The sequence below is a fragment of the Ovis aries genome, chromosome 8, assembly GCF_016772045.2.
Source record: "Ovis aries strain OAR_USU_Benz2616 breed Rambouillet chromosome 8, ARS-UI_Ramb_v3.0, whole genome shotgun sequence".
In the NCBI taxonomy this organism is placed as follows: Eukaryota; Metazoa; Chordata; class Mammalia; order Artiodactyla; family Bovidae; genus Ovis; species Ovis aries.
The window spans coordinates 82,631,548-82,644,089 of NC_056061.1; the positions used below are offsets into that span (position 1 = coordinate 82,631,548).

Sequence of the window (12,542 nt, forward strand, 5' to 3'; positions counted from 1 at the left end):
CCACTGTATCTTGTGATCTGATCCAGATTTTTATATAGTTTTGCTCTTGGGCCTTCTGATTCTGCAAACCTCAGAACCCACTGAGCAAGTATGGTTAAGCGCCTGCATTTTGGGGAGTTTCAGTTGCTTTTAATTCTGTTGCGGCCACATCTTGTCTGAGAAGCGTCACGCTCTGATGACGATGACTCACTGGTGGAGGGAGCGGAGGGGCTGTGTGCTGGCAGCAGTGTCTGGGGGGAGGAGGTGCGTCCTTGAAGTCTGCCCAGAGAGCCGTGAGACTCTGGAGAAGAAATGACAGGTGATCTTTGTTATATAGCGTGCCTTTCATTGTCACGAAGTAACCAAACATTTGGCAAAAGCCAAGTGAAGCTTTATCACTCCTTTTTTCAGGAAATGATTGTGAGTCCTTTATTTCAGAAATGAGTCTGGAGGCGTGCCTGCATTATGTTATAGTATTAGTCACAGGCCGGCTGTGCCAGGCACAGGTCTCGGGCCGACTGAGGAAAGGCTGCCTTGGGCAGGGGCTGTCAGGCTGCTCGCTCTCTTCGGGGCAGGAATGCGGGCCACCTCTGCATCAGAAAGACTGACAAAGAAGGGCTTTCTGCTTGTTTCCATTATAGCACTGGGGACTCCTTTCCTCTGGTTTTGTTTTCCCAGTTTTGATATAGTCTTATCACTCTGTGCTGACCTAATTTAATACTCTCAATTAGTTTCTATAAACATCCTATATTACCAATTTTTTGTGATTGTAAGATTGCTGGTATCTCAGAGAAGCAACTTATCACTGGCTATACGTTTTAGCCTCTAGTAAGAAGCTGCTCCTTTTATACAAAGATAAATGAGTTAAACCACATGTAAATAAGTAGCGTTATCATTGCAAAATGAAAGGACTTCTAAATTTTATTGCAGAATTAATGTGTCTGTCAAAAATCTTTTTGGTCCTTAAGAAAAACTAAATAATTTAATTGGTTGGAACATAAGGACAGAGAAACCAAAATTCCGAGTTTTCCTAAGCAAACAGCATTTTTTCAGTAACTTCAGATGAGCGGTCAAGAAGTCATCTCACACAGTTCTGCCATGGCCGTGATGGAAACATGCTGGTCACTGACAACCTATAACCCCATCTGGGAAAACAGCAAAAAGCTCATGTTCTATTTTGTGTTTGTTCATTTATTTTATTATTATCTGCAATGTGATAAATCCAGTAGTGCTACAAATTTTAAAGGAGGTGAACATTTCCAAGTATAAGCAACAGGGAAAGTCATAGATACCAACTTCTTTTTAGGTTAGAAAAGATATAAAAGGTAATACAGACTGCTTCCCTGGTAGCTCAGATGGTAAAGAATCTGCCTGCAGTGCAGGAGACACGGGTTTGATCTCTGGGTCGGGAAGATCCCCTGGAGAAGGGAATGGCAACCCACTCCAGTCTTCTTGCCTGGAGAATCCCATGGACAGAGAAGCCTGGTAGCCTACAGTCCATGGGGTCACAAAGAGTCAGACACAATTGAGTGACTAACACACACACAAACTGAAAAAGTAAATTCCGGTGATAGAAACAGGATCAAAATACCACTAATTAGAATAAATGTAAATGTACCGACTTCACCAATCAAGAAGATTCTTGACTGATTGCATTTCTAAAACATAGCCATGTGTTTACTAACCTGAAACTTGACGTGAACTGGTTTAAAAGGATGAAAAAATATTGAGCATATATCCAGAAAAAAAAAGCTGGGGTAGCAAATACTACTTTCAGATAAGATAGACTTAAAGATAGAAAGTAATGTTTAGTTTGTAGAGTGCTACCACATAATGATAAAAGGTGTAGTTTACTAAGATGATATTTTAAATATATATATACTTATTAATAATATCAAAATACATGAAGGAAATTGATAGAACTGAAAGTAAAGATTGATAAATTCGTTGATATACTGAGAGGTTGCAACAACAAAAGGAATCAGCAAGGGTTTAGAAGATCTGAGCAACATAGTTAACGAGCTTGACCTAATGGACATTTGCAGTTTCTGAATTCACCAATTAGAGAACCAAGGATCATTTGAATGTTTGCAAAAATTGATCATGTTCTAAGGTTTCACAGATTTTTTCTTTGAAGGGGCAGATAGTACATATTTTAAGCTTTGTGGACTAGGAATCACACTTTAGGATATTGTGTAAGTACTGTATAACAAGAAAGGAAACTAGAAAAGTTTCTGTTGATAAAATTAAAAGCTTGTTTATGGATGCTAAAATTTGAATTTTATATAATTTTGCATATAACAAAATATTCTTCTCAATTTTTTTCCCTGACCCTTTAAAGCTATAGTTTTTGGACTGTTCAAAAATAGATGGCATGGCAGATTTGGCCCACTGGACATAGTTTGCCACCCTGGATTTTAGGATGTTAATAAAACAAAAACAGATTTTGATTGGTAGGTGTCATGATTACGGACCATAATTTCTGAATGGGTTAGAAGTTAATAACAAAAACGTAAATTTAAGAATTGCTGGAATTCCTTGGTGGTCCAGTGATTAGAACTCAGTGCTTTCACTGCCTGGGCCCAGGTTCAATCCCCCAAAATTTGTTCTTTGGAAACAAATCAATGAAACTGATAAATTGCTGGCAAGACATGAGTAAGAGAAGAAAGATAAAACCTAAAATAATTTCATGAATGAAAAGTTGAACATAACTATAGATAAGGTAGAGATTACAAGATAATCAAAGGTAAATAAAAGATGCGTAGGTAATTCAGTAAGGGGAAGAAAAGTCTTTTTTTAAGTTGAAGTATGATAGCATACAACATTATATTGATTTCAGATGTACAACATAATGATTCAGTATTTGTATCTATTGGGAAATGATCACCACAGTAAGTCTAGTTGACATACTAGGAATAGTCTTTTTGACAAATGGTGCAGAAAAACTGAATATCTGTACTGAAATTTTAAAAAGTAGAACCTTGATTCTTACCATATACCCTGGGCAGAAATTAACTTCTAAATGAAACATAGACATAAATGTAAAAGCACACACTTGTGGAATACCAGACCACTTTACCTATCTCCTGAGAAATCTGTATGCATATCAGGAAGCAACAATTAGAACCAAACTTCAGACAAATGACCGGTTTAGAATTGGGAAAGGAGTAAGACAAGGCTGTATATTGTCACCTTTAACTTCTGTGCAGAGTACATAATGCGAAATGCTGGGCTGGATGAATCTCAAACTGGAATCAAGATTGCCAGAAGTATCAGCAGCCTCAGGTATGCAAATGATACCACCCTAATGACAGAGAGTGAAGAGAAACTAAAGAGCCTCTTGATGAGCATGAAAGAGGAGAGTGAAAAAGCTGGCTTAAAGCTCAACATTGAAAAAACTAAGATCTTGGAATCCAGTCCCATCACTTCATGGCAAATAAAAGGGGAATAAGTGGAAGCAGTGACAGATTAAAAGCAGAGACATCCGTTTGCTGACAAAGGTCCGTATAGTCTAAGCTGTGGTTTTTCCAGTGGTCATGGACATGAGAGTTGGACCATAAAGAAGCCTGAGCACTGCAGAATGATGCTTTCGAACTGTGGTGCTGGAGAAGACTCTTAAGTGTCCCTTGGACAACAAGGAGATCAAACCAGCCAATCCTAAAGGAAATAAACCCGAACATTCATTGGAAGGACTGATGCTGAAGCTGAAGCTCCAGTACTTTGGCCACCTGATGTGAAGAGCTGACTCCTTTGAAAAGACTCTGATGCTGGGAAAGATTGAAGGCATAAGGAAAAGAGGATGGCAGAGAATGAAATTGTAGATAGCATCACTGACTCAATGGACATGAATTTGAGCAAACTCCGGAAGATGAAGGACAGAGGAGCCTGACATGCTTCAGTCCTTGAGGTTGCAGAGAGTCAGACAACTTACCGACTAAATAACACTTCTGGAAAGCTTGGGTTTGCAGTGTTGGGTTATGTAAAGGTTTCTTGGATTGGATACAAAAAACCTGAAACATAAGAGAGAAAACTTGACATTGGACTTCATCAAAATCTAAAACTTTTACTTTTTGAAAGAGATTGTTAAGAAAATGAAAAGGCGAGGTACAGAATGGGAGAAATTACTTGAAGAACATATTTTGATAGAGGATTGTATCTAGAGTTTTTACATCAAAGTAAGGTAAAAGACTCATGTAAATGTGTGTGAATGTATGTGTGTGTATTTACATATGTATGTATGCATTTATAATGAATAGGTAAACATGAATGGATATACAAATATATATGGCAGGGAATGTGAACAGGTAGGTTCCAAAAGATGATGTGCAAATAATCAAGAAGCACATGAAATGGCGCTCAGCATGTTAGTCATTCGGGAATTAAATTAAAATTAAAAACAGTGTCCTACCACTACACACCTAGAATAGCTAAAATAAAAGACTGGCAACATCAAGTGTTGGTGAGGTGTGGACCTACTCGTGCACACTGCTAATGGGAGTGTAAAATGGTTTATCCACTTTGGAAAAGTTTGGTAATTTCTTATGCATTTAAACATACACTTATATTTGACCCAACAATTAATTCCGTTCCTAGGTATTTACTCAAGAAAAAATGAAACCATATGTCTTGCACATGAATCTTCACAGCAGTTTTGTAATAAGCAAATGCTGGAAACAACCCAAATACCCAGCAATTTGGAGAGATGAATAAGTTGTGGCACATTTATGCAATAGAATATTGCTGTCTATAAAAAGGAATGGACTACTGGTGCACACAAGAGTTCAGAATACTCTGAGAGTTATTACTCTCAGTAAAACCAGTCATCAACAGACGTGAGCATACTGTGTGCTTCTGTTCATGCAAAATTCCTAGAATAAACAGCTAGTGACAGAAATTAGATCATTAGTTGTCTCAGACCAAGGGTGAGGGTAGGGAATTGACTGCCAAAGGGAACTTTATTACATATAAATTATAGCTCACTAAAGTTGGTATTTAAAAGAATCGTGAGTACTATCAACAACTACTTGCCAAGAGTTTTGAAAACTTAAACGAAATAGACAAATTTCTGAAAACATTTTGTAATAGAATTGACTGAAGAAGAAATAAAAAAGCTTGAAAACTTGACTGGTGCTAACACTATTAAACAGTGAAGCAATGGTTAAAAATCTTCCCATAAAAAAGTGCAGAGCCATGCTGGGGTCCCGCCCCAGTGGATCCAGGGTGATTCGAAGGTGGGGGGACGGAGTCGGCGTCTTTGGAAAAATACATATTTAATCACAGATATAGAGAGATTAGAAATGGATAGTGTAGTAGGAAGATTAGTGGAGAAAAAGAGGCTGAATAACTTGGATTACGTGGAATAGCATCCATGCTCCAGATGGGAATTCAGCCAGAAAAACGGGAGCAAGAAAGAAGCGACGTGGGGGAATCAGTCTTTCCGGAAACTGATCCATTTTCTTTATTTTTAGGTTTGCTTATATACCTTTTGTTACACATAGGGATGAATTCAGAGTCACGCGGAGGTCAGCAGTCCTGACCTTTATCAAAATCAGGTGCTTCACATAAAAAATTCTTAGGGATTTTACGATCCTTTCTTTCTGATAACCAAAAACCTTATTTCTTCCAAAGGTGTTTTTTCTTAAACCAGGCACCACCCTGCAAGTAAAGTTACATTCCTATAGGATGAGGGTGTAGTGAGTTACAATCAAGAAAGGAATTTATTTAACCCAAGGTTAACATGATTAGTCTTAAAGGTTAATACTTATTTCTCCTACATGCTTAAAGGTTAATACTTATTTCTTCCTATATGCTAGTTATATTCATTATAAGGGTAGGGAACATGGAGATTTAGCAGCAAACATCAGCCCAACAAATGAAAATCCTTTCACCAATGTTCCCCTTAAGATCTATTTGGTCTTAAGATAGTGATAAAGTTACATTTTTACATAACAAGGACACAGTGATTTATAACAAAGCACAGTGATCTATTACAAAAGAGAAAATCCGTTAACTCAAAAAGTCTAGTATTGCTAACATCAAACTACTATATTTCCTTTGCTATATTCCAAATACATTGATTAATATATTCCCAGGTGCCTAAGGATATGGAGGCCTGGCGGCAATCATTGACTCAACAAGAAGAAAAAGCCCTATGCTAATTAAGACTCTCAAAATACTCCAAAACTCTCTGTGCTGCTTATGGTTAATGGGTAGTAAACAGTCATGTGCGTAGTGGCAGGAGTATGGATAATCCTGTCACACAAGCTAGTCTGTCAGCAGAGAGGTTTGACCTGAGACATCCTTGTCCCACCCAGAGCAGGGAATTAGCAGCAATTATTGACACAACAAAATGAAGAACCCTTCACCAATATAATTCCTAACCAACCCACTATACTAATAACTCCTAATTCCCCAAAAGAATATGCCTTTAGTAAGTCTAAAACATCTCGTGCCTCTCAGATTGGGAGGCTGTAAACAATCACATGTGGCGGGACGAACCTATACAGGCAGGCTAGATAACCTTCAGAGCAGTCCGTAAGCTGAAACACTCTTGTCACGCCCAGGAATTTTTATTGCCTTGGAGCTGCACGTTTACTCCTTCTCCAAGAGAAATGGTTATGGGGGAGAGCCCCCTGTAAAGTCAGAGGTGTAGATGAGAGCATAAAACAGACTCTGGTTTTGGGGTAGATGCTCGGGAACAGGGGGTTTCCTGAGGCTTGATCACACCTTTGCGTATGCCAAGCCTCCTTCCTCATGACCTTTGCCATGGGCGGAGTTCCTCACGCTGGCCCCCGCAGAGCCAGATGGTTTCACAGGCATGTTCCACCAGCCTTTTAGGCAATAGGTCAGGCCGGTATATACAAATTCTTCCCAGCCATGGCAAAAAAGGGACTACCGTCCAACTCATACTGAGAGGTCAGCATAACCCTAATAAGTTCAAACAAAGACATTAAAAGAAAAAATCATGAGTTTGACTTACTCCTGTATGTACGTGTGGATATAGAAATTCCAAACACATAAGCAAATCAACTTCAACTTCAAAGGGCAATACTCTACCTCCAGGTTGGGCTTTTTGTAGCTATGCAAGGATGGCATAAAACTGAGAAGTAATTTACTGCAGTAATAGATTAAAAGAGAAAGAAACGTGTGGTCATTTGAATAAATGCATTTGATAGAACTCAACACACAAGTATAAGTAATGTTTTCTGGTTAGATTATTTCTCATTTTGATTGTGGGAATGTTGTTAGCAAGACTGAGAAACATATGATCAGAAACTGAAAGCTTTGCTTTCTTGATAAGTGACCAAGAGACACTGATGGAGAATCTGTTAGTATAAGGGGGAGGCCGTAGACCAAACAGTGTTTAAAAGCAAGGATGCTGGGACACAGTCCTGGGACAGTCTTGGCTCTGCCACTGGCCACTCTGTAAGACCAGGGAGGAATTAAAATGTCCCCTGTGGGAGGTATTATCATGGGCTTGATGAAGTAACGTGTGTGTGAAGCCTTTAGCATGCACTGGCGTATGCTTTCTGAACAGTGTCTTCTATATATTACTGTTAAAATACATACAATATGGTATAGTGTCTGTCTAAGGCCATCTTGATTTTAGCCAAAGGCTCAGGTAATGACTACAAATAGTCTTGTTGAAAGTGCTTTCCCTTTCAGATTACAAGCTAACTCCTTTTGTCTGTGTGTCCCAAAGGTGAGCGATTTCACATGGAGCCACGATGGGACGCAAGCACTTATTTCATATCGAGATGGGTTTGTCCTGGTTGGTTCTGTCAGTGGACAAAGACACTGGTCATCTGAGATCAACTTGGAAAGTCAAATCACCTGTGGCATATGGACGCCTGATGACCAGCAGGTAACAACTCTTGCCCGTGATGTGTCATGTTCAAACCGCATGAGCTGAGGGGGAAAGGCATTAAGTATTAACACAGGGAGAAGGTGGGGAAGAGCCGACTCAAAAGGCTCGTAAAGAGTCTCAAAGGAAAAGAGCACTGAGCTTGCCCAAGTAACAACGGACACAAAAATTTTGTGTGAACCGTAGATTGAGGAAATAATATGCCCCGTCAGTATTGTAAACAGAGTTAATAATTATACAAAATACTCATATAAATGTATTTTAAAGTCTACAGAAAGAGCCAATTAATAAATAGATAATGGGCATAAATTATTCACAAAGGAGGTTCAGCTTGTCAGTAATCATGGTGTTCCCACCATGTATGTATTCTGGGGGAAAAAAGCAAAATTATACAATGAGGGTATATTTTCACTTATTAACAGAAAAAGTGATATAGATGATTTTACTGATCATTCATAAGAGCTTAATCAAATATTCTCATTCATTGCTGATAATAATATGCATTAGATCTTTGAGGAAGCAAAAATTTAATACAATTTTTAAGTGAGTCTTAAAAATTATCATCTGTTTTGATCTAGTAATATGCTTTAGGAATTTATCTAAAACAAAATGGGAAGAAAATAAAAGTTGTAGTCATTAAAGCATTTATAATAGTAAAAGTTTGGCAGTAGTCTGCTAGTATAAAAATGGTTAAGTAAACCATGGTATAACCACTTAAAGGATCATATTGGAGTTCAGTCAGTTAGAGATTGTGGTTATAAAGATGATGTATAATCTAAAAGGGCTCTTGTGATATAGTGTTAAGAAAAAAGCCAGGATATGAAACGGTATGTGTGGTGTGAGTACCACATCATAAAACAGCCAAAGGAAACTACCCATCTTGTAAAAAGAACTGGAAGGAGATTAATCAAAATGTCACAAGGAGGTGGTTACTTTATGCTGATAAGCCTCTGGGGTCATTTTTAAAACCTGATTTCAAATTTTCCTTTAATGTGCCTATTTTATATTCATGATAAAACTATATAATCTAATAAAATTATCTATTAATTATTTACTTATTTTTTTAAGTAAAACCTTTGTAAATATAAAACTTGTGTTTTCCAAGTACAGCAGAATCCATTAAATGCGAGGACATTTCACACTCAAGATTTCAGTTTAATTTTGGTAAAGTATAATATGAAACCATAGATTTGGGGGGAACTTTTTTCAATGAATTGCTTGCCTGTAGTCACTGTGTATTTCATAGTTACAGTTTTTTCAAGTAAAAATGTTGAGTATTTTTTCGTCTTGTCAAAATTTGTGAGAATTACAAAAGGTAGTCTATTCTGAACTTCTGAGTCTCTTCCCTCACCCTCCCCTAGAGGCATCTGATTACCCAGTAGCATGTGTGTTTCCGCGTGAAGTGCTGGGTTTATTTACTGCATCGGTTTATTTCTGTAGGTTTCTACTGTCCCTGCTGTCTGCTCAGAGGCTGCATCCGCAGCCCAGTGAGTGACCTCGCACGCAGGCACTTAACCTCTCCCTGCTTCAGTTTCCTCCTCTGTGACGAGGGGTGTGAATTATTTCCTGCCTCATTCCCAGGGCTTTTGTAATGACCAGTTGAGGGAACACATGTGCAGGCACTTCAGACTATGTCAGAGGAAGTCTCGGCTTCACATTCTTCTCTCGCCTAGAGTGATGGAACTGTAAGGCTCCTGTCTCAGTCCCCCGTGAGCTGTGCCAACCATATGACCCCAGCAGACCCCAGGAGTGTGACAGGCATGGGGCCTGGAGATGTGGGGGACGCAGTGGGTGAGATGCCCGTGGTTGCCGAGGTAGCAGACAGCATGGGCGGGATGGAGTGGAGATGGGCTGCAGCTTCGAAGCCCTGCTGAGGCCATGGACTTGGTTCCCTCAGCCGGTCGGCAGGACCTCAGGGCAGCTTTGCAGGTGGTTGGGCTCCTGTTTTTGTGGGTCTGTATTTAGAGCTAATGGATGAAGTTTCATTTGAGCAAAATGTTCCATTGCCTTTCAAAAAATATTGCCGACCTTGGAAGAATTCAACACAGAGAAGAGATGAATGGATGCTCTGTAGGTCATGTTTGAACTGAAACATTCCTCCCTCTGTCTCGGTCATTCTTTCATATCTCTTGCTTGGTTTCAAAATTATTCATGGAAAAAGAGTATGAAGACAGTGTCGTGTTTGTAATGTAGTTAATAACCTTCTGTCTTTGATGTAAACAGCCTCCAGGATGCCCTCTCCCGCCACATCTTTCTTTTTTATGTTTTTATCGCAGTATAATTGCTTTGCAATGTTATTTCTGCTGGACAACAGTGTGAATCAACCACAAGTATACATATATCCCCTCCCTGTTGAGCCTCCCTCCACCCCCATCCCACCCCTCTGTGTCATCACAGCACCACGCTGAGCCCCCTGTGCTGTGTACAGCAGCTTCCCACTAGCTATCTGTTTTACACATGGTCGTGTATATATGTCATTGTTTTACTCTCTCATCTTGAGACAGTTCTGATTGTGATGGGATTCTAGGCTGCTTCCTGTTAACTCTTTAAAATACAAGCAGTACTGTTTTACAAACAAGTGATTTTGAGATCTAGCTATTTTCCTATTTGTCATATATATGTACATATTTTTTTCAGTTTTTGGGGGGAGTGGTCTGGGTAGGTGGACACTGTGGCTCTTCAGACATAAATGTTTACAGATATGCAGCCAACTCATGTTGAGCCTCGGCCGGGTGTTGCTCACTGTCGGAGCCTTTCAGCTGGCTCTGGAGAACTTGAGGTATGTCTCCATTAGGAAAGGTAGGCGTGTCTCGGGGTGAACGCTGCTGTCCTCAGAGGACACCAAGGATCTGTGCCCACAAGAGCAGGACGGAGGAAAGAGCCTCAGACTTGAAGCTGACAAATTTAGGTTAAATGAAGAAAGAATTTTGTGGTCACAGTTCTGAGCAGAAAAGCACCAGAAGAAAACTCTACCTAGTTTCCGCTGTTCCCAGGAGAACTGCAAGAAAGCAGCTTGCAGAACCAGTCCTCTGGGGCAGGGACCAGGGTTCTGCAGAGGACTTCTCAGGCTGGTGGCCTTGTCCCGTTCTTGTCCCAGTTGCCCCTTCTCTGTCACAGCTCCCTCGAGGGGTATGTGATGGTGTGGGTGTGCTAACCGTGTTTGGCTTCTTTTAAGGGACCTCAGGTGTCAAAGCCATGTGCTGGTGAGGCGAGTTAGCAGCATGTGTTTCCACAGTCAGTGCAGCCCCTGATCAAACAGGGCTTGTTCCGTCCCGGCGTTTGCGGTTTCCCTCCCCAAGCCAGTTGCCCTTCCACTGGACCCAGTCCTGGCCTGCTGGCCTATCCTGCCAGCTCCCCCTGATTTCTTCTCAAACTGCCTGCCCCCGGGCACTGGGGTCTTGGAACATCTTCTCCCCAGGCTCCTCTGTTGGCTGAAGGTCGTCTCCCAGCAGCCCCCTGGGCTCCTGCACTCCTCCCCTCTTGCTGGGCTTCAGCCTCAGCCTCTCCCTTTCTCTCCTGTCCTTGAGGTAATTTCTTCTGCTGCCTCTTGTGCACCTCTAGCTTCCCAGCTCTGTGCTGTGCTCCCGTCTCCCTCTTGTCCTTTGCACCAAGCCCAGGCTGCCCACAGACCACCCTCCCGCCGCCAGAGTCCCACGTAGTCCGTGCTCCGTGTCAGTCTGCACGCCCGCCCTGCGCCTCTGTTGCTGATCCTCTCCACAACCAGGCGGGACTTGTGCTCAACTTTCCTTCTTCCTTTGTCTGCACCCTCTGCTTAGTCACTTAGCCCTATTGAGTCCACCTCCTGAATACTTTATTGCCAGGAATTATTTACTTGTATTGAAAAGTTACAGGTGATTATTCTCAGGCTGACATCAGGGAAGATAGTTAAGGCTCCACGTGCCTAAATTCTGGAGTAGGGCTGGTGGATTTGGGGGCTCCCAAGTTCTTCCCAACTCTCCTTGTCTATAACTTCGTCCCTGGGCTGGTGTCTTCTGTTGTGTCCAGTGGCTGCTTCTGCCAGCCGGGCTGCCTTTTTCTTGGTTCATGTCCCGTGAGGGAATGAGTGGCTGTTCAGTTCTTTGAAGTTACTTGAAGGTTCCCATTGGCCGCAGCAGTGGCTTGCACAGCGTGTGTGTTCCTCCCGGAGTTGGGTGTGGCTCCCTTCCTTGGGCAGGGGAAGGCGGGGGCTCAGGGGGAAGGAGGCGGAGAACACCTGGCGGAGCCCAGGGCAGCCCCATCCCCGTGAGTTTAGAGGTGATGTCATGTGACTCTGGCTCCTCTCTAGCTTCCTTTCCTGTTTGTTTTTACTAACTTTTATTAAAGAGCTGTAGTTCTTAAAAGTCAAATAGTAGTGCTAGGTTTATAATGAATATTTTTTAAAAACACAAGCCACCTTTCAGTTCCTGGTGCCGTCCCTCCCGCTCCCAGGTTCCTGCTCCCGTGGCCACCGCTTTTGCTTGTTTTCCTCCAGATTTCTGATTGGTGGGCTTATTTGCCAGATCTTGATGTTTTTTGGACTTGGGTGTTCTCCACTGACTTCCTACCTGGGAGATGAGGACCTGGCTCTCCCACTGTTCCATGGCTGCCCACACCCCCAACCCCATCCCGTCCGCCCAGCGTGTTCAGTCTTCCTGCTGAGGGCACACATGACTCACTCACAGGGCCAGAAGTAGCATTGCCATACTCATGCAGTCGTTTG

The 12,542-nt window shown here is 41.5% G+C and overlaps 1 protein-coding gene across 4 annotated transcripts in view; it reads left to right on the forward strand.

Annotated features, from left to right (window-relative positions):
• Positions 1 to 12,542, forward strand: part of TULP4 (TUB like protein 4) — a 197,865-nt gene that overhangs the window by 132,608 nt on the left and 52,715 nt on the right. For 3 of the 4 annotated variants that reach the window (XM_060419298.1, XM_027972621.2, XM_060419299.1), the window contains one exon: positions 7,682 to 7,843. In XM_060419298.1, coding sequence (XP_060275281.1) covers positions 7,682 to 7,843 — 162 coding nt within the window. Of the gene's footprint in view, positions 1 to 7,681; positions 7,844 to 12,542 lie in introns of those variants that run through there. The other variant, XM_042253676.2, reaches the window with a different exon arrangement.